The 23,340-nt window shown below is 40.3% G+C and overlaps 1 protein-coding gene across 2 annotated transcripts in view; it reads right to left on the bottom strand.

Annotated features, from left to right (window-relative positions):
• The window catches only part of LOC118413152 (vesicular glutamate transporter 1-like), a 50,375-nt gene that overhangs the window by 24,405 nt on the left and 2,630 nt on the right, over positions 1-23,340 (bottom strand). For both annotated transcript variants that reach the window (XM_035816346.1, XM_035816345.1), the window contains 3 exons: positions 4,002-4,170; positions 2,673-2,801; positions 2,006-2,124 (listed from right to left, as the gene is read on the bottom strand). In XM_035816346.1, coding sequence (XP_035672239.1) covers positions 2,006-2,124; positions 2,673-2,801; positions 4,002-4,170 — 417 coding nt within the window. The remainder of the gene's footprint in view (positions 1-2,005; positions 2,125-2,672; positions 2,802-4,001; positions 4,171-23,340) is intronic.

Below are 23,340 nucleotides of genomic sequence, written 5' to 3'. Positions count from 1 at the left end.
TGATGGCGGCATGAAAATTAGTCAACGACTTGGGTGTACCACCACCATGTTTTGCTAATGAAGGTTGAAAAATAAACTTCGAGCAAATTAACGATGATTTGTTACGAGCATAATTTCCCGTCGAATTCCCGAAGGGGACGTCCCGTCTCTCCGCCACTGCACACAAAAGGCTGCTGCTGCTCCCCAAATGCTAATTGAGTCCATATCGAGAACTGGTGCACACATCCTGTAGTGTGGCCCCTCGTGGCCAATGACCCGCCACACCCACGTCAATATTACCACGTTATACAACGTAAAACTATCCACTGGAGTCCTCCAGATTGGACCAACTGAGTGAGATGTTGATGGCTTGATACAGGTGATTTTTAGCAGCTCACAAATGCAGAATATCTTGCTCTTATCGTTCATTGTCGTGTATCTTAAAAAACGTCAAGGGTTAGCACTATAGGAGTAGCGTTAGATATATCAAACTACATATGTAATGTACAAAATAGTCACGTAAATTAGGACCAAACTGAATGTAGAAAATATTATTGTAGACCGAGATACATTTAGCAAATTGCTGTCTTCTTTAACTTCTGCGCTATCCGTGAACACCCGCTGCCTTTCATACAATCTGATAAAACAGTAGAAAAATCATTTTTGTATGTGGCCTAGTAATGAAACTGGGGACAGAATCTTTGAAATCGATATTTTGCCATATTTCAAACGGAAAAATATGGAAAAATTCGATGAAAAGAAGGAAAACTCGATGAATTTTGTCTGTAATAAAAGATTACTGCCGTGTGGTGCATTTCTTTTGTCTATCTCAACTCAATTTGAAAACTCAGTTATGCATATGCGCAATAAATATGGAACGTTTCTGTTCTAGACTATACACTTTTATATCGAACAAATGAACGATTTTCTTTGTTCCTTCAGAACTACCGCCATGTCTTTGTTCATAGATATGACAGCATAATCACAAAAGGTTTTAGATGTCGCCAGACTGTTTTTCACAACAACATTATGTCGCAACAATGACATCTGCCAACATGAGAAATTACATGTATTATTTTTTTATGATTCCTAAAGAAAAATATTAATAGAAAACATTAATCAACATCACGTCTGCTGCTTTCATAATTCCGATAAGTAAAAAAAATCTATTTAAAGATATAAAACAATCAACTCCCATGTTTTTTTAAAGAAAAGTACTTGATAAAATACATTGTTAGTATGCCTGCTGCTTTCATTCCGGCTAGTTAAAAAATTGTTGAATTAAAGATATTAAGGAACCTCCAAATCATTCGTATGATGAACTAAGACAAAACTTTATAGACTGCACTATTGTTAAGCTTGCTGCTTTCATACCGGCTAGTTTAAAAATCTAACCCATCGCACTGCAGTGATGTGTCATCCACGGAGAAGCATGTCATGCGTCACTCTGATTTTTACAACTGTCCCCCGGCTTGAAGTGGCAGTTTTAGGTCACTTCGTGTCATGAGTAACGGTGTCCATAGTTCGGCAAGGACGACCTGGTCCTGGAAGACATGGTTCGGCCTGCCAATGGAAGCATTAGGGCAGTCTGCTTTCTTGCCTCGCGGTCTGACATAAGTATCTTATACCCCCTTTCTACTAGGATGGCGCTCTCGTCGCGATCTCTCTGCGACCTAAAATTTGACATATCGCTCAACGAATTATTTAGAAAAGAGACGAATCCTTTTACACTTTTTGTGTTTTGTTGTCCTTTCAGTCATACTTTTACGTTTTGTATAATATACTTAGTGAAAATGGAAGGTTTCACATATTCTATTTAGGTCGCAGTTAGAGCGCAGCGCGATCGCCGTCTAGTGGAAAGGGGATCTTTGGCCTGCCAATAGAAGCAGTCTGCTTTCTTGCCTCGCGGTGTGACATAAGTATCTTCTGACTAAAGACGATAATTCCAATCGTAAACAAGAAGGGACGACACATGGCTTAACATGTTCATACGAGCATGGCGGCGTTGCTTAGCAACGGGTCCTACCTGTTGGCGGGAAACCTGGTCGCTAGGTAACCACCAGGAATCTGAGTGACGATGTATCCCCAGAAGAAGGAGCCGTGGATGATGCCGATGGCTTCAGGTGTCCAGTGGAACTCGGCCCTCTGGAGGGGAGAACAAGGTGATACCGCGTATGTTACATAGGTACAAATTAGGACGGATCTATCATAGCTTTCTACACTGTAGCACAATGTGAAATATTACACACAACAAAGAACTTTATCTACAGGTGCACTAAACAAAATTGTACTTCAATGTGTCGGGTCACACTTGAATATGAGATATAAACATAGCCTGATTTGTTGATTCAATTGTAAATTGTAATTTTTTCTTCTTATCGTTGTATAGAAATATTTTCACTATGACGTTTAATACTTTCCCTCTACAAGGTTTCTCCAAAACTGCATGTGTTATTTTTACTGGAAAATTAAACATTATTACATAGTTTGGTTCAAACACACTTCCATATATCAGCAATATATATCATGAAGTTTTTATATAAAAAAGATTTTATTACACCAACAATTTCAGTGACAAAGAATATGTTTTGGACAGCTATAGCTAGAATTTAGGGCACTGAATCGTTTTTCTGATCATAAACTAAGATGGCTGCCCAAACCAAGATGGCGACGAGGTCAGAGGTCACCCTCACCTGGATGTGCGGCTTCTCCCCTTCTCCCACGTGCACTGTGACGTTATTGGTCATGTCCACCACTGCCACGCCCATGTTACAACGAATCCCGAACGAAATTATGAACCCAATACACGACAGAATTGCGATCTGTGGAGTGAAATAAAAAAGACATCACGACAGGCGAATATTAATTGTGGACAGAATTGTACCTAAAATGTTCTTATTTGTCGGATTTACTGCTGCAATTAGCTTGAGAAAATGAAAGAGTGCGGTCACCATTCCACATAACACATGTGCAACGACAGAGAGTGTGGGTCTAAGGTAAAGGCCCCTAACTTGTAAACAGTTATTTTCTCGATCATTGTCTCGATTTTGTTTGAAATGTCCGTGCGTATTTTGTTTATGTCTCAGGGGTCTTCACCTTTCACATACTAGTATTACCCACAATTCATGGCACTGAACATGCGCACTTGCAATGGTGAACAATCTTCTTCTGCGTTCAGCTTTTACACCTTATCCTGGCTTACAGAATCGTCTACATTAATCGGAACAAGAATGATATATGCAACACATACATGTTTAATGTACCGAGGAAAATTCCATCATAGTGATTCTTTTCGAAAGATACAATGCATGGTGAATTTAAACCACGGTTTGGAATCAGACAAAAGGCATTTACGTTCACACTGTTGTATTGCATTCTTGTTTCCGTGGTCAACGCGAACTATTCAAAAGCATCTACTTCATACCTTTATTACTATATCCTTTAGCCCTATTTAGGAATAGTCCTCAAGGGTTTTGAAGTTCGAACAATAAAACATACACATACGATACAGACATATGTACATTGTATATCATAACACAAATGTACAGATAAAAAACTAAAGACTTGAGAACAAATCCTCATATTGGTTCGTTTGAAACAAAGTTCATTTTACGTTAACAGAACACCACTGCATTGTGTTTTGCGTGTCTTTCAAATTTCAGTATTGTACCTGATGTAAATAAATAAATAATTAAATTTTATACATATGTATCCAGCAATAAGAATTGATTTAACTGCATGTTTCAACTACATCCTGGACGACTAATCTGCACAGATGTACCTGATAGCGTTTCGTTAAGTTGGCGCAGGGAGTCCGGTCGCAGATATATACATACGTATAGATAACAGATCAAAAGAAACATGCACAATCATAAGACAAAATGTACAGATAAAAAAACTCTTCGTGTATTGTTTCGTTGGAAACAAATGTATACGTTCATTTTACGTAAACACAACACCTTTGTATTATGTTTTGCATGTTTTTCTTGTGGTATATCAAGTTATTATAATAAGTAGTGTACCTGATATCGTTTCGTTAAGTTGGCGCAGGGAGTCCGGTCGCAGAGGCCGGGCCGCTTCTCGTCCTCCCCCGGCGGCAGGGCGGCCAGCTCCGGGTGGTCCTCCTCGTGCTGAGCCTGGGCCTCATCATGCGTCACCAGCCCCTTCTCGTCCGTGTCTTTCTTAAACGCCCTGAAACGGTCAGACAGTTGTATGTTAGTTATAAACATTATGACGATGGCTGGTGATCGTTTTCATACAACACAGCAGTAAGCTGCAGATGTAGTTCTGCGAAAAGGGGCCACGAATGGAACGAAACGAAAAGCCTTTGCGGTGGACCGAGATGCATGAAGAAACGCTATATAATATGTATTATGTAAGTGCCCAATGTTCCGATAGAAATGGAGGGATTCGGTCCAGGTAGGAATTCTTTACAGATCCTCTGATCTTTAGATGCAAATCAGCTGTGAAAACACCCGTTGGCATGTGGTAAAGAATGTACACGTATCACATTTTGAAATGACAATGAAGCCTCTCAACATACAGCCATACAATACTCTATTCCAGTTACTCCAAGTATTTCCACACAGCTATATACATTCAATGATACAAAACATTTTGCATGTTTACATCTTAAAACACAATCAACGGCAGTAACAGAGGAAAGTCATTATCATCAGCAATATATATGATATCTGTCAAGAATTCACATGAATTTTGGCAAGAATTCAACAAGCCTTACATCATGATAGTCGAGCACTCAAAAATGATATCTGTAAATATCTCCGCTGTTTTGTGCTGAAAGTAATACCAGACCGTTGGTGACGTAAGAATTACATAAGAAAACTTGCACGTCATAGAACAGGAATGCATTTCGTCAACATTGAGAGAAAATTTTGATATTGTAATCGGATATACCGGATACACTGCATACATGTAGGTGGAAATGCAAACAAGACTAGTATCTGCTATAAGCTGTTGTCTGTTTATTTCCGATTGGTTTATTCAACAAATGCATGCTTCATAGTGAGCTTAATCTGGACCACAAATTCCAAAAAGAACTAAAATGCTACTAATACATGTAGTAGTATATATATTTTATTGCATTTTGCTTTGACGAAGTTGACGTCATGGCATAAACCTGTTCACGGTGAGACTAAAGACTGGAGATCGTCGCCATTGTAACTTGACACCGCAGGTAGCGGTCTCCGAATGTTAGCTCGCACGCAAAATTGACGTCACTTGAAAAGGACTTGTTTAGGGGGCGGATAACGGGTGATTTTAGCACAACAATAACTTTGAAAAGAACTATTTTCTAGATAACGTTGCCTTTTTTGCACAAGATTTGCTAGAAATTCTCTTCTAGTGTCATGTACGTACTAGATCCGTTGAGTATGTATTAATGTTGTACACGCTTAATTCACGATTTCCGTAGACACCTGTGAGCGTCTTGTACTATGAATTAAAGTAATAACAATTCATAACTAAAATTTACAAAAACAAAGCGTGTAGATTTGTACATCTAAAACACAAAATATGAGACGCGTGTGTGCGTACATATTCTTGTTCTAGAGTCCATTCCAAGACACCATGAGGGTTTTTAGGCGATATTTATAATTAGTCTGAATTGTTTTGAATAAAAGAATATCTGAGCCACAATAATTAAATTATTTTCAAAAAATTGACTAAGAAAATACTCATTTATTTGAATTTCTTTGAATATTTTAGAAACATTTTGAAAGTAACTGTACAAAAATATCTTTATTTAGAATAATTGTGAAACCTCTCTGTGATTATTTCACATTTACAAATATTTACAAAAAATGGTAAACCTGGCCAAATGGTAAAATTAGTTTATTGCCCTCATAAAAGTAAGCCCTATTGTTGCATCTGTATATTTTTAGATTTCACAGCTGGGCACTGGTGGATCCTTTGTGGTGGGCCATTGTTGCATGGCACCCAACCATACTTTGCAAGGATGTGTGAATTGCTATCTTCCCAGCCCACCGAACCATTTACAAAAAATGGTAGAAAATGGTAAATAATGGTAGAATGCTGTTATCATTATTTAGAAACCATTAGAAGTATCCAATTCCACACCATGAATATTTCCAAAGTTTTACAGGACCAGGGAAATATTTATAAAGTTGAAACAGTGTTAAAAATATTTCTGAAGTATCAAATGTCCTAGACATATAATTACAAAACTTTAAAATCAATTCTAAACAATGGCAACAAACATCCGCATGGTGTCTTGGAATGGACTCTATCAGTATCAGGGAACTAATTTTGACTTTGCGTTGAAATCTAGGGGACTATGTTATTGTTTGATTCAAATTAGTATCCTTGTACATTACTATTCTTACTGTTTTCTATATGAAGAGATTGAAGACTAATTTGAAGGTATAAACTACTTAGATCACAACACCAAACATCAACCTGGGATCCTGCTACTGTAATGAAACCCGCGCAATTAGAATACTAGGTTGAAGTAGAATTCGAATTCTTGTGAACACGAACGAATCTGACAACAAGACAATATCCTGAAATTGCAAGTCAGCAAGGATTTAGCTGTCGAAAGTTTAAATTCCCAGAGAAAGGAAAGAAACTTTGCTTTCAATACTTGAATTGAGTGGGTGGGTGGTGAATCACCGCTTGACTCAGCAGGAGTCCATTAAAAGTTGCACGTGCTCCCAAATGTAAAATAAAATGAACCGTCAACACTTCCCAAATATAGACGGCAATAGCAATAATGTCCTCACAGGAAATTGTAGCGATGATTAAAACACGAACAACTAATCAGAACGCGCTGAATTGCTGCTTTTTTGCACGGTATTTTCAAATACAAATTAGCGAGCACGTCTGACTGTCGATACATCAAGGCGCACAAATGTGCTTTGAATGAACCAGCATAGATCAAAAGACATTGCAGAAATACAAGCCAGACCTATATTGTACAAGTATTGTATTCATGTTCAATCTATTGCTTGAATCGCGTGCATAAACATTCTATGCGTTCAAGTAAGTCAATACCATGAAAAGGATGCAAACAATATTGCATTGCCCCACGTTATTCTGTTGCATGTGTTGAAGGATTTCTGACCAGGGCCGGACCATCCCATCGTTGCACCATTCATTACTTATGGCCGGCTTCGACAGGGAAGGCAGAGGAACATACGGACAGAACGAGAGTGATCTGTTTCCCGTGTGCAGGTGTCACACAGGAGAGCTGTTTCCTCTAACAGGTGTCACACAGGTGTCACGATAGAGTTGTTGTTACCTCTAACAGGTGTCACACTGGTGTCACGATAGAGTTGTTGTTACCTCTAACAGGTGTCATACAGGTGTCACGATAGAGTTGTTGTTACCTTTAACAAGTGTCACGCAGGTGTCACGATAGCGATAATTCCATACAGCCAGATGTGTGAAAGAAAATACCGACCATATTCAACGACAAAAGATAAATAGGGGACTCTTCAAACTGATATCACAGACGCACATTCCAGACCTGACGGCACATCCCAGACCTTTCCTAATCATTCTGTTCTATTTTAGGTTACTTAGGTACAGTTATGAAACAACTTAGGTGACAAAAGTACCTTTCAAGGGAAGCATTAATTTGATTAACTTGCGTGAGATCAAACGTCAGTAGAGACCAAACTGCGTCAATAGAAACCAAACTCTACTAGATCCTTTTTCCAAAAATACACGCATGTGGTGTTGTAGAAATAGATGTTTGTAACTACTTTGCAATTGCTGCAGTATCAGCTTAAAATGTCATTTTCACTCAGCTCGATAAGAAGAAAACTACTACGAGAGCCCATATCGTAGCCTGTTTATGCAATAGAATACAAGCTGGCTGACACTGCAATATTCTCAGCTTAAGTTGATGAACAGCCCCTACAGCCAAGTCATACTTCCAGACAACATAAATACGTTATGTGTCGAAGCCGGCAGAAATGCAGCCGTCCAAAGTTGAGACTTAACGCGGTTTCTTCACCAAATGGAAAGGTTTCCCCAGCAGGGCAGGGATCGCGCACACGGGCGTGAGGTTCCGACCTTCTGTCGCCTCTGAGGATCACACCGAACTCGAGACCTCTCTCAGATCAATAGGTGGATAGGAAGGCCAAATGCGCTGTCGTGACCGCCGCTCCCTGTAGCTATATTGCTGATTTTGTACACGGTAGTCTGGAATATGAATAAGGGAGCCTTAGTGTACATGTCTGTCTGTATGTCATGCTGTCAAAATGCGCTTTGAATCAGTGAATAGCGACAGACATGGTTGGGATAAGTGCCACTCAGGTTCACTTTATTGTTAGCCGTGTGCATGAACTTTCCAATGATATCTACAAAAGGGACTGGGCAATAATAAAGCATTCCAAATCCTTAGAAATCCAATAATAAAACCTTAATAAAGGCAGTCCAATGATAAAACTGTTTATGTTACAACTTCACGAAGTAACTCAAATAAACACCCTCAATCTTATTAATGCTGACGCCATGATCATAGATGTAGCACCCCCATTCCACTAGGACGGCGACATCACTGCGACCTAAAATTTGACATTTTTTTAAATTGTTTTTTAATTCACACTTTTACATTGTCCATGGTATTACAATCATGAAATCAAGGGTTACACAAGTCCAATTTAGATCCCAGCAAGATCGCAGCAAGATCGCCGTGTAGTGGAAAGCAAAAGAATTAAGGGAATCGTTGTGAGAAAAGAGGAGTAGAATTGTTGTACAGTCACGAAGTCGTTTCCGCTGATGTCTGACATGACTGTTTACCAGGCACGTTTACCCATTAGGGATACGGGGCGAGATTACCCGACAAAAACACCGTGAAATAAGACAGAAATTCCCGACGTGAGATAAGGCGACCCTTCTCTATATGCTCTCCGTCGTCTCCTGCTTTAGTGCGAAACTCGCGCACGGAAGTGCCCGATGTGACTACAAAATCACGCACTTGTAGGAGTTTAATTTGACAGGCTGCGCCTGAACGTGCCTAGAATGGGAGGGAAAGTTGCTGACAACCGCGAGAAATGATTTCGCGCAGGTGCTGAACATGTAATTAGACAGATACGAGTATGAATGTCTGGGTGTCTAGCGTTATCAATAAGGCCACGTTTCCACTAGACGGCGATCGCGATGCGCTCTCACTGCGACCTAAATAGGATATGTGTAACCTTTGATTTCGTACTGGGTATATCATACAGTCTGTAAAAGTGTGACTGAGGGGACAACAAAGCACACAAAATGTAAAAAAAATCGTTTTTTTTCTATACCATTCATTTAGCGATCTGTAAAATTCTAGGTCGCATAGAGAGCGCGGCGAGAGCGCCGTCCTAGTGGAAAATGGTATAACGTACATTTACCGTGGCTTAATGTTTAAATTACGTTGCAGCGTTCAACATGTTATGCTAGGTGCTGTCTACAAGCACTGTTCGTTAGGACATCGTATATCTCATGCATAGGTCGGTTTTGTTTTATTAAACAGATGCTAGTATAAACATGTCTGCAAGGTGTTGGATATGCCTCATGTTAATTGTTATATCTTATCGTTCTACAAAATACAATACCCGTATAAACCTTTATAATGTAGTAAAATATACAGAAACTTGCATAAATCGCAACAAAGAAAAAAAAACGTTGACGACAATACATCTATGTCGTGTGCATGCTTTGTAGACATACATCATTTGCCATACACATATTAACACATATAGCACATATAGCATGTCAGGCTATATCTATGGAAAATAGAACACGAATCGGAGCAGATCTATGGAAAAATGCCCACACAAAGAACGTAACAAAGGGTTCGCATTTTCTAAATTCTCTAAAATGAGTATTAGAATCGTAATGGTAATGGAACTATCCTGCATGCACCTTTTATGTTTGTCCTATCTGTGAGTTTAAAGGAAATAGAACTCTTTGGTACTTGTTAAAGAAGCCTCGAATTTCAAGAGTAGTACCAACCGTAATGTGCCTATGTTCTTAAAACATTGAGTAAAAGAAATATCTCTACTACAAGACCATGAGGTTGGTCATGCTTTGTGGAACAAATTACTTGCAGCAACCTTAAAAACCTGTTAAGTGTCCCATAACATAACCCGTTACACCTGTCTGTGCAGTATCTCGTCTGTACAGGATGCAACTATGGACACTCATCAAAAGTAAACGTGATTACATGCTACCAACGCATTGTCGCCTTCTTCTTTCAACCTACTAAGATGTGAAACAGAAGAACTGAGTTTAGTTGGCAGCATATCCGCCGCAGTCTAACGTTCTCTTCTGTACTTGTGTAAAGAAAGTGTATTTCGTTAAGTATTATAACCCAGGGATGTGCAAAAATGGACAATCACAAACATTTCGTTTTGCCTGCGACTGACAGTTAGCGTCAAGAAAAAAAGCTCTGCGTTCAATCGCCATATTCGTACTACCGTTATCGATACTGATGCGAACAGGAGCAAACCCATCCAAACATGTGTCAGACGTCTCAGCTAAACACTGGCGATTCTCCTAATGGTGGCTCTTGCTTCAAGTATAATATAGCACATTTACAGTGGCTAAATATTTAGTTGCAGTGCCTATGACATTCTATGTATCGCGGTCTACAAGAGCTGTGTTGGCCTCCACTCCATTCGGGTATCGCCATTTGCACACGTCATTTTTTGTCTTTGCCGGGATAAATACGAAAAAGATACTGCTATTTTCGGTGCACTTAGAGCAGAAACTAGAGTGCTTTTCGCTTTTATCTGTTTCACCCATCTTTTGATGCCCTCGAATACATCGTTGTGATACGGAAGGGCACCTTGATATGGAGCAAAATACGTCATATGATGTAAGTTAAGAGAACAATAACATTGCAACGAAATAAATATCCGTCAGATTGTTCTAAAGTATATATTTTTATTTCATCATCCAGTACAATAGGCGAATTTTCCAGCGTATGAAATATTGATATTTCAACGCCGTGATATCAGAATGGCCAGGCCTATGTTGTTGCCTCTGAGCTCTATCTTACCTTTGTATCTGCTTTCGTTTACAAGTTTTTTCTTTCTCCATTCTAGCATATTTTTCTATTCGATGTATTAGTTCTTATAAAATAGGCATTTTGTGCTTTAGGTTTGAAGACAAAACTAGGTGTCTTTCTTATGATATGCTTGTTGTTTTAGCAATGAGTCCTCCTTATGTTGTCGCGACTTCACATGTCTGCCATTTTATGGTCAACAACATTGCTATCGGGTCGACAGTTTCTCTACTACGAGAGCTCTTTTATATGGTAGATAAACAAACGGTGTATTTCGTTGCTTTTCTATAATCAGGAAAGATTCATTCCAGCACAGTAGACACAAAACAACGGGTCAATTACTAACCAACCAGTCAGCAAATATGGTTCCTTCTAGTGTTGCATTTCATGCGAAGACCGGCCACAGTAGTTAGAAAATGTCTGATCAACGAACATGGAAAGTAGGGGTCAATATGATGACATTGAGAACGAAATGTTTTCTGAAACATTCGAAGGAATGTGTCATTCAAGCTATCAACGTACCTAGTAGTCACATGTATCTGATTGTGTTCTTTAAAAAGATGTGCTTTTCAAAGAATTCGAAAGATGTTCTGAGAATCACAACATAACGTCATGCCGCATATTATATTCATATAGTATATGATGGTGATGATCACGTTTCCTGAAACATCCGAAGGAATTTTTCATTCGTGTATCACTTCATCTGGTAGTCATATCTATCTAATTACATCCTTTAATTAAATGATGTTGTCTTCAGCTGAAAATCACAACATATAGTTCTGCCGCATATTTTCCCCTTCGCGGGCCTCCAGGCTTGCGCTGCTGCACGCGGCCCTGCACTAGCATTTCTCTCACCCCTGGGAGTTTGAGTACTTCCCGTTCTTGCACCAGGCGATAACTCACTCATTCCTTCTCTGACGACTTGCGACAGATCTCTTGAGATTTAAGTTAGGAAGGTGGCAAGGGAGAATTCTAACTAGTACGCTGCGCCTTTGTTTCCTCAACATTAAAATTTAAGGAACTAGCGGTCGGTACAGAACATGAAAATGGGATTGAATATAATTTTCTTCTGTGTGCAATCTTTTGTTTGAAATAAAAACGTTTCGACATTCTTCTCTTCTGTTTTCATCAGTACTTAAACAGAAAATTAAATTTTCACTGAGAAATAAAGCAGAAAAGACTGTCAGAACGTTTTATGTCAGAAAATTAGGTTGTGTGCATACGTTCTGTTATGTTCAATTGAGTACACATCCTGATGAAACTATATCTTTTACGAATAAACGTGAGATGTTGGAATATTTTTCGTTTCCACAAAAACATAACAATTATATTCCTTGATAACTACCATGTTCATAATTGTTATATCCTAAAAAAATACGTAAGCTTTGTAAAGTGTTGTTGATATGTTTAAACTAACTAAAATCATGCTGAAATTCCTAACATAGTTCGAAAGCAAACATTCAGTTCTTAAATCCTGTTTTCGTTGTACATAAATGGAAACATATCTGATGTATGCCAGAAATATACCAGGGTAAATGCTCATCAACAGCTGGTATATAAAAGACAAAAAACAACCACTCTCTGAACAAATGTTCACCATACATACTCAGCACTCAATCATGACAAACAGGTCAAGGTAATGTGTCAATTGCCGAAAATATTGAGCGAAAATTGCAGTTTTATGAATGCCCATATTTGGGGATAAGGTCAGGCGAAAGACGCGGAAAAATTGTGTGACCGTTTCGGGGTTGCCAGGTTGCCAGGGCCGACATTTTTCTGTGTCAAACAAAATGTCTTTCTATTCCCGGCGTTATTACAAACACTAGCGGGTCAAAGATATGTCACACCTGTCTAACACACTTACTACAGGAAGCCTCGTTACCTGTTTTTAATATTGTAACAGAGAATGCTACCCTGTTTCCGAATCCACCTTGTAAAATATCTTTAAAACGCAGTTCTTTAGAAATCTTTGTACATGCTGGCAAATTCGTGACAAAGCAGTCGTGGCTTTCCTGATGAAAGCCTACGAAAATTTCGTCTATTGTACAGTTATCACTGAAATTGCGTGTAACAAAGGTCATTGTTTGAGGTATGAATATATCCTTTTAAGAACGCTCATCATATGCTGCCCCAAAACCCCGCCCTCTCCTTGGTGCTGAAACCCCAACGTAAGAAACAGTCGAGTGAAGGAGGACCAGCTATAGCTTTGCGAAGCATTTCTCTACAGTAAAATGCGTGCTAACAATAAACTTTTATATGTGCCATCAATAATATACATGATATATATAACTAATAACTGTATTGTAATAATTGTTAACCTTACACTGAAAACCACATTGGTCTGAATTTGTATACACATTTTTTTGTTTTTTCAGATGTAAAATTTTCATCTTTGTAGCTGTCTCAATTTCGCAGAGAATACTTTCTTCATACTATTGCTCCTTTTCACATCTCATGGAAAGTATTATTGACGTACTTAATGTTGAAAACCTAAACAAATTTGCGTGTAGCATCTGGATCTCAGCCAGACCTGGCATTAAGGACCTATCGGAATGTCAGGATGATGTAGAGTAACCTTTGAAATCGAATCTGAAAGTTATCTAATTAGACCACCTGGGGACAGGTGAGTACAGAAGTGATGACAGCAGGGGACACCCGTGAATAAGGTAAGGCGTTGACAGCCCTTATGTGATCACATCAGGGAATAGGGTAGAGGGTTTGACATCCCACAAGGGAATAAGGTTGGAACCAAATCAAATGATCCTAAAACAGTGGGACTTATTACATGCAGATTTTGCAATATTCCAGTATCAGAAACATAACTCTGCTAGCATGAAATGGTTACACACAAAATGTCTGCTTTTGTCAATACATGAGCTAGAGAGGTTGCACAGTTGTCTTTCAGTTTTTGGACGCGTTTTTTTCCAAATTCTTTTAAAAGATAGATCTTTTCATTTGGGGAGAGAGTATTTTGCATATTCCCACTGGACACTAAGTCAACAACCGTTTTCCTGCTCTCATTCTGCTTCATGTCATGATCCTTTGGGTGCTTTTTATAATCATTTTGCGTTAGAATGCATAGCTAGATGAAGACGACGATATACATCCATGACATGTTCTCCGATCTTTTTTCCCCGCGATAAGGTTTACATTACTCCTCGTGAAGACAATTTAACGGAACTCTTGCTTCATATTGCTTCGTATTCATCTCCTTATGAAATCATAATGAGAACTTAATGGGGAATGAAAACGGCGCGATTGGGTGAACGGGTAATCACATTTATGCATTATCTTTACGTGATTTGAACTGCAAGAAAACTCCATTTTCTATGTCACTGTGTTATTATTATATATTGTGTACATGTACATATAGTACATGCGCCCGCGCGGGGGTGTTTGTGTGTGTGTGTTTTGTGTGTGTGCGTATACTCATATAGGTAGCTGCATGCATTGGTGCGTGCATGTGTGCGTACATGTGTGCGTGTGTGTGTTTGTCTGCCTGTCTGTGCGTACCTCACATTTTTAATATGTCATGAACCTGCCATTTCTTTATCATTCTGTACCATATATGTGTTGTCATTGTCACGAACGACAAACGAAGGTAATATAAATTTAGATGTATTTCCAGTAGCCTTGTCTTGGAATCCGGTTACTTTCGAGAAACAGAAGCTAGATGACAATGGTACTTATACTGTACACATAGTCTTATCAATTCCTGACTCCAAATGCTCCCGGATCATAAGACCTAAGGTGAAAAATTCTGAGATGCTCTTTTTCCAAAGTTCTAAAGGAAGAATCTTAACATTTTAAGATGTACTAAGTGATAAGTAACTTGCGGAACACATTTTCTTCGACATAGTAGGATCAAGACATAGACGGCTATACGAAAATGGCCACAAACTTTACTACCGTATACGTATTTCCTGCCACTAACGGACGCTGCACTAAAACCCAGCGTTATTAGCACCGTTACACGGGCAGGTTATTGCTCCGGCTGCCTCCCCGGTCACGTCTCCCAGGACCGAGGCGACGGCTTTACGGTCTCGGAGAGACAGGGCGACCCTCCCCGCCGCCGGGCGCAATCTTCCCGGCGCCGCTGAATGGGCGCGGGCTCCTGATAGGGGATGACTGCTGCACTGGAGTGTGATTTCGCTTGTATGGAAAGATGCCTGGCGGGGAAACGCCCTGTAATCTCCGTCCTAATGTACATCAGTTCAGGCACGGAAGCGACCCGGGTATAGTGCTAACTTCCGGCTGTATTGTGTAGAAGGGCGTGACCTGGAAACTGGGGAGAACCGTCTGAATGGGCGTCTTTTCAACGCAATATTTATTCACTCGATATTTTGACTGGAGCACACAGCACCATGAAACACTCTAATATCATACTGCACATACCTCTGACATAACATAAATAAGATATCTTTAAGAGCAATGACTTCATCATAGTTTCATAATGAGCCCCAGTGTTTACAACCTACACTCAATAATTTTGTGCCATGAAAATTCATAATCACACCGGAAAAAATTGTAGCGTCACCATTCAAATATCTGGTTAGATAGTTTATTTATGGTTAGCTAAAATGGTTATTCTTGTCGATTTAAGAGCTTTGGAACTTAAGAAATCATTTTTTTAGATAGATGTTATATCAACACGATTAAAATTATAATCATCAACGGAATATTTCCTGTGATAATTTTACAAAACGAAATACTCTTCGGCTCTTGTCTCGGGAGACGGTTGACAGCTATGTACTTAAGATGGCACGAATAACACACAGTAGTTCATTCCGAAATACGTGATACTTGTCCTGAACCATCACTCCACACATCGCTATCCATCATCTCATTTCACCCGCCAAACAATCATCCATTGTTCACGCCAAACAGGTGTCGGAAACAACAAAGGACCCCTCGACCTTTCCGTTCAACACATCCATTTACAACTGTGATCGATCCAGCATGACACATGGATGTGAATAAAGGTATGATTGAAGAATACATCTACATATCTCTATGAAATCTAAGTATTGTTGATACATGTATAAGCCTACGCTAAAAGAAGGATATGAAATAAACTAACAAGCATATCTTACACCCGCATGTCTCTTCGTTTTGTTCACAATTCTCATCTTGATAGGCCTTGCATGGAATGGATTTGAACAACTCGAATGTCCCGGATGTTGATGCGTTTGCTGAAAAATGATATCTGCGAGGTTCTCTCTGTACGGCTTGTAACGCCAGGGATTAGATTCCATAGCAGGCTATCAGAATCGTTATTTCTTTTGAGTTTGACTCGAGTTTATTGAGCCCCACGTTCAGCTTGATAATTCACATTGTAGCCATTTTTTTATGTTGTCACAAAACAACAGGATAAGCAGAAATTCATAACAAAAGGTTATACAAGTATACAAGAGGTAGCTAAACTATATCTAGTTATAATGTCCCTGTTTAGGCGGTGTATGTAAGTTCTCATTGTAATCTCATTGTGAGCCCGTCTGTTACCCACACGCAACCGATTACAATTTATCTATATGTTTATCTACATATTACAATCAGAACTGGTATGCCATAAAAACATAACTAAAAGCGAAAACTCGTAGAGTCTGCTACGTAAGCTACCAGGAATGCCACACTTGCCAGCGCGCGCCGATATATCCCCAGGAGACGACAAATTGAGCCTTTCGCGCTTCGATGCTCTCATTTCCATACTTTATTACGGAAAGACCTCCCAAATTACCGCCTGATGAGAAAAGCAAATTTGCCTATTGTCAAGGACACATAGGTGGGAGTGGGCCCTACCTAATGTGATCCCCATAGCCCCTTCCCCTTATGCTGTCGACGGCGTAGTTAATCATCGGGCTCGGCTTGCTCTCGTGGGGACCGGGTTGCTCATAAAGGATCTCTCGGCATGGGTAATGAGCCCACCCGCAGAAACTCCCGCGAGCCTTCCCGGTCCCGCTGACGATATTACGGAACATCTCGGAGTTATAATTTGTGTGGATCTCACGTTCCACCATGTCACCTGTGCAAATAGTCTCCTCCCCGGATAGTTTCAGACAAATAACAGCGCTAAAACGTATTGCTATTACTCGGTTTCCCTGTTCCCCATGTGATTCTTTTTGAACAAAAGTCAAACAAACTTTCAGTGAAAACATGTCTGGGCAAAATCTAAAAGATTTAAGCTTTTTCTCCTTCGCTATGCTTCTCCTAGCGACACAGTAACAGCTTTCTGGTGACAGTAAATCAGTCCTGTCCTTGGTGCTGAATAACCACCGTAAGAAGGAGGACCAGTTTATATCTTTGAGAAGCATATTTCTTTAGTGAAATACGTAACGCCTGAAGAGTGCCGTTAAAATACGATAAACTGAATGCCGACCTTACACTGAAAATCACGTTTTACATTTTTCATTTTGATAGCTGTCATATTTTGTCTGCAAAAAGACTTCAGCATGTTAGTATTATCTTTGTATGTATGTATGTACCGGAACTCCGATATAAAAGATGATAATTTCTTCATTTAGTAGATTTTTAAACATATATTCTTAAAACTGTTGAAATCAGACGCATGGACCAATTGACAAAAATGAATTTCAGACAGTGAATAGACAAATGGAATATTGATGTAATACATATGTTAATGCAAGTCGATTGCGGGTTCGTTGTACGATTAACCAATTACGTAACCATAGTTATTGCATGTTCCACTTGAGTTACTCTGTGAATGAACCCGTATTTACCGAGTGCTTAATGTTAATCAGATAAGCCATTATTAAACCGTACTTATGACGTGTATATTGTAATATAATCTCCAGATTAAACCATAGCTTTGTCGTGTCTACTATATTATTTGCGTATCTGAGTCATCTTAAAACTCATCAAACGCCTTGCAAGAAAGAAAGTACAAGATGAATGAGTTTTCCTTAGTTTTGAAGACGGGAAACTATCATTTTACCCCTTAGTGTTCGAGTGTGTTTATTCTCCAATCTACCTTCATCCTTTTCAAGCTGATTTTCTAATTGCGGAGTCCCTGGCGGGGTAATATTTCCACATCCGCTTCAACATCAATCACGCAGTCTGACAGGGCAATCTGCTTATGGGAGCCGTGTTTTGTGTAATCTGCTCTTTATAGTGAACTGCTTGGCACAATGTAACACATGTTAGCCGCCAAGAATTGCTCTGGTATGTACTAGTAATCGTTCGTACAAATTAAAAGACAGGAACACGCAGTCCTTCTGTAGATAAGAGGGTAGCTTTAACATAACACATATGCCCAGGAGAGGAGGGGAGATCGCCGTTATAGTCGAAGGGCATAGCTTTTAAAAACAATTGTGCAAATTTGTCCGATATAACTACATTTGGCACGGCGCAGTAAATTAATATCATGTAGTTGTATTCACTCTGAATAAAATAATAATCTCAGTTTCTGCCCAGAATCAATTATATGACATTTTTACCATTTTCAGACCAAAAGTGCATATTTTGGGCCTTGGTAATGACTTAAAAGTGGCATGGTGATGCCTATGTCATGTGCATTCATTCACACTTTTGGCATGCATTACTTCAAAATGATTAATTTTGCGATTTGGGACCATGACAACAAGGTTTGAAGTGTAGCGGAAATGTACAGTTTGCACCCAGGAAAAGCTGATCCTTTATCAGCCACTCTCCCCTTTGACGGCGGCTGAAAGAGCGATGCGCTGACGGTGGTGGGTGAATAATACCCGCGAACCTTATCTCCTGTCGAGTTGATACTGTTGTGGGCTCTCTTTATTCAGGCTGAACCTAAAAATCTCTCGCCAGGCCCCCGATGTATTCATCTATCAATCCGAGCGCGGCAATAAACATGAATGCAGTCGGTTCGGCGTCGTCGGGGGAGAAACCTTGTGAAAGATCAAAGACTGCTCAAATGTCAGCACTAACGGGCTATGAAGTAGAGCGGAATATTTTGGCGCGCAGTGAGAGAAGAAAAGACTTTCATGTTGCAGGATGGAGATCTGATACTGAAGGAACTGACTTTGAGATGCATACCAGATATCCGCATGGTGGCACCTCCGGCCCCAATCTTTATCACGTATTTTTTAGGCCTGACTTCAGCTAATATCTAGTAAGGTTTTGACTTCATTCAGGTTCTAGTTCTAGTTCTAGTTCTAGTTCTAGTTCTAGTTCTAGTTCTAGTTCTAGTTCTAGTTCTAGTTCTAGTTGCGACTAGAACAATACGTTGTGGGCACAAGGCAACAGACTGATATACTACTATTATCAAAGCTTCAAGTAAAATGTCGACATAGAATTTCTGTAGTGTGTGATACAATAATCGTAGGTTTAAAACCGATTGTCAATAATCATTGCAATCACTGAACCTCATCTATCCAGACATGTCTCTCTCTATCTCTATCTCCCTGAATAAGCAGTAGCTTCCAAGGCACATTAAGTCCGTGAAATGTCTACATATAATTTGTGTTGTGTGTGATACAATAATCGTAGGTTTAAAACCGATTGTCAATAATCATTGCAATCACTGAACCTCATCAATCCAGACATGTCTCTCTCTATCTCTATATCCCTGAATAAGCACGAGCTTCCAAGGCACATTAAGTCCGTGAAATGTCTACATATAATTTGTGTTGTGTGTGATAGCATAATCGTAGGTTAAAACCAATTGTCAATAATTATTGCAATCACTGAACCTCATCCATCCAGACATGCCTCTCTCTTTATCCCAAAATAAGCACGAGCTTCCAAGGCACATTAAGTCCGCGAAATGTCAACGCGGAAATTCAGTGACAAATTAGTGTTCCCTCGTTAGCAGGTGAGTCGGCGGTGCAGCGGTGATGTATTCCCGGGTGCGGGTCTCTGCGGGGCCGTACAGCGCGCCCTGGCAGTGATGAATGCGTGTGTCAGCGCCCTGCACTACTGTATGATGCATCATACATCAGGAGGGTTCGTTAGATGAGGTGTCTGACTTGGTAATCATCGTAAAGGATGTTGTTTTAGAGATTTTCTGTATATTATGTAAATAACATGTGCGTATAACATGTGCGTCCAGAGCCTTATTGTCATTATATGTACATCAAAATGCACCTGTGCTTCACCAGGTAACCCCTTTTGAATGATTCCTCTGGCCGACAGGGAAGGGCGTTTACATCACCTGTAAAACTACTAGTACCTTCTTGGTAGTTTCCTGGTACGTTTATGGACACTTTTTCAAGAATCGCCGACAAGAAATATGTACATAATTAAATATGCACTTCAAATAAACCTAAAATTTGGCAATTCTCTTACTATTTGGGACATGCTAAAAATATTCAATACACATACTCGCATCTCAATAAACTGTTGCACTTTTCCATGAGGTACATTAAATTTTGTATCCTTTTGCGAATTGCATTGTTTTCTGGCAATGTTGGCACACAGACATAATTGTGCTTCAAAGTTTCATTGGCACAAATCCTAACAGCCGATTTCTTTATTCCGCAAAACATGGACAAAAAGCATACAGACTGTGTAAATGTCAAACTTAGAGCTTTACACACTGTCAAGGATTCAAAGCAAAAGGAGTTTGACAAACTGTATGAAGGGACACGCCCTACATATGAGTATTGTCCAGCATGCAATAAAACCATAATGTGTGTCTAGTGGTTGTCGATGGTTCCATTGTTGTGTGTTTTCTATTCAATATCATTACCATTACGACACCTATCTACGTGTACCATGGCATGATTGTCCAACTTTTTTCCCTGAGATTCAGAAAGAAAGGTGTCGATATTTTGTGCCATTTTCTTCCATTCACACTTCCAGTCACCTATTCCGTGCCCGTTACCTGAATGAAAAAGACGCCTGCCTCCGCCCGAAGAGAAATAGATTTCTTATTTAGATAACGACCCCGGCATGATTGCATTGTTTAATTGCCCGCCACTGTGATCTCTTAATGACACATTGTAGCGAGAAAACTTCGTATCGACCTTGTCGACACATTACGTGCGGAAACCGTGACATCGGGATGGTGGGAAACGATCGCTCAGACAAACTCGGGCCGCCCAAATTGAGACATCGCTGCCCTTCCGCAGCTACCTTCCCCGCCGGAGACGGAAACGTCAGTCTCCATCAACAGGAAACCCTCCCCTAATCCGCGTAATTCCATTGCCCGAAATCCGCCGGTATTGCGGACAAATCCGCGCAAATGCGGCGAGCTGATCCGCGGCATCAAAACGTTCTTTGCGAAAATTAGTTGAGGTCGGCCCGCCGCAGTACGTCTCCCGTGTTAATAGCGGGTTCCGTCTTCCCCGGTCTAATTTTGCACGGTTGGTTATAGCCTTGCAATGTAATCTTCTTCCCCTTACTGGTAGATTAGGCTGCCGGAACAGGGAATCGATAGAGAAATGAGAAACAGAGACAATTTTCGGCGCGAGCTGAATTAGGTGCACGGCCCTGAGAGAGATGGGGCGATAGTGTTGCTGACATATCGGCACAGCACGTCCTCAAAAACCCGGGCAGGGAACAAATCGGCAATCAGGCATGCAAATAGCCGCAAAATTACGCAATTTTACCTCGCAATTTACCAATTTGCGCGACAAATTTGCACCTTTATTCGGGACAAATTGCTAATCGCCCCTTTCATGCGGTCTGTGAGGCAATATACCACAACGTTACGTGCTTGTAGCAATAGCTTTCCCCGTCAGCTACAGGTAATGTACAGCCCTAATGCCCCATTCTCTCACCAACTTCTCATCCTCAGCTTTGAAATGGCTGTTTTTTCTACGGCTTCTGAATAATCTGGACCTTCAATCTGGGACTGGAGTTCATAAATCATCCCTATCTTAACGCTCGGCTCATTACTTTATCTTTTATCGCTTTATTACCCGAGCCGGCATCATCCACGGTGTGTGCCACCTGCAAGGGCATCACAACACACCCTAATTGTACCTCGGAACAGGGGGGGGGGGGGTTCTGTCTATGGCTGGGATAGATGTGGAAATTCACATAAACTTCCATCCCATTCCAGCCTCCAGGCTGTCTAAGCAGGCGTTACTCGCTCCATGCCCGGGTGCGAAAATCCGCCGCGCGCTCGGCGATCAATGCCATCAACGCCGGGTTTATTGGACCTAATGACATGTTTTCGCAGATTAATATCGTAGCGAGCCAATCGCCCGGTCCTGCGGGGACCCGGAGGACCCGGCCCGGCTTTAATAATGCAGCGCAGGCTTGTCCGGAGTCGAACAATTGTGCCCTCCTGAGCTGACCCCCATACATTTTCCAGATATCATTATCCGGCTTTATGGGCGCGGTGTGTGGAAAGAGCATATCCCAGAAATCCCCGTGATCCATCATGGCGGACAGGGAGGGGAGGAGGGGTCACGGAACGGTGGGCGCGTCAGCTGACGTCTGATTCATCCATGTCATGTCGGAGAGTCTCTGAAAATTTACAGATTAGAAAGAAAATATACGAATGACGAGGGAAAAGTTTATGTTTTCTTTCAAAATTTGGTTAAGATTTTACTTGCACATTTTATTTTACATAAGCTGGGCGTGGTTTATTAACGTTTTCTTCAATAACTTTGCAATCTAGGTCAGGACGAAGATGTTTAGACACCTTTAACTTGAAGAAAATCCCCCCTTATGCTATCAACAAGTTCCTCATTTTCTCAACAGTTAATGAACTCTTGCAGAGGATGACTCGGAAAACCCATTAGAGATGTAACTTTTTCCACCAAAAGATACACCTGTCTTATATCCGTGAATAGTTGTCCTGTTGTTTAACATCTTCATTGCTCCATCTGCCTACATGACTCCATGGAAAATTGTGACAGGGACATCCCTGCGCCCCCCCCCCCTCCGGCGTCCCTATTTGTGTTACTGTAACTTTAATGTATTACCCAGCGCAGTATCATGTCCGACACCTAAATATTCATACAGTCATAACCACACAAGCACGGAAGCCTGTCGAACTGCATGTCGGATGACAAATTGTCTCTTACTTATTCATTCGAAAATATAATCGAGGCCAACAAAAATATGTTCTAGTAACGTGAAAATATTCCTTTCTGATTCGCGATTTCCCCTGATTTAGTCTTTCACTAATATGCATAGTTATTGATTGGTTAACGCACGAATCGGGAGGGACGTTTATGTATGGTGCTCACATTAGTCAACTAACAGGATTGATGGCATGAGTTTGCCGAAGCCACAAAAGTTTGTTCAATAGTGTCTATGAATACAGTACAGTACAGGGTACTAGAATGTGCCAAAGACTTTGTCAATTCTTCGGAATGATTATATTTTGTGAAGAAAAATAGCCCCTTTTTACTGAATTATGTAAATACCATACGTTGCTT

The sequence above is a fragment of the Branchiostoma floridae genome, chromosome 4, assembly GCF_000003815.2.
Source record: "Branchiostoma floridae strain S238N-H82 chromosome 4, Bfl_VNyyK, whole genome shotgun sequence".
NCBI classification, from domain to species: domain Eukaryota; kingdom Metazoa; phylum Chordata; class Leptocardii; order Amphioxiformes; family Branchiostomatidae; genus Branchiostoma; species Branchiostoma floridae.
This window is presented reverse-complemented; position numbering and strand designations above follow the sequence as displayed.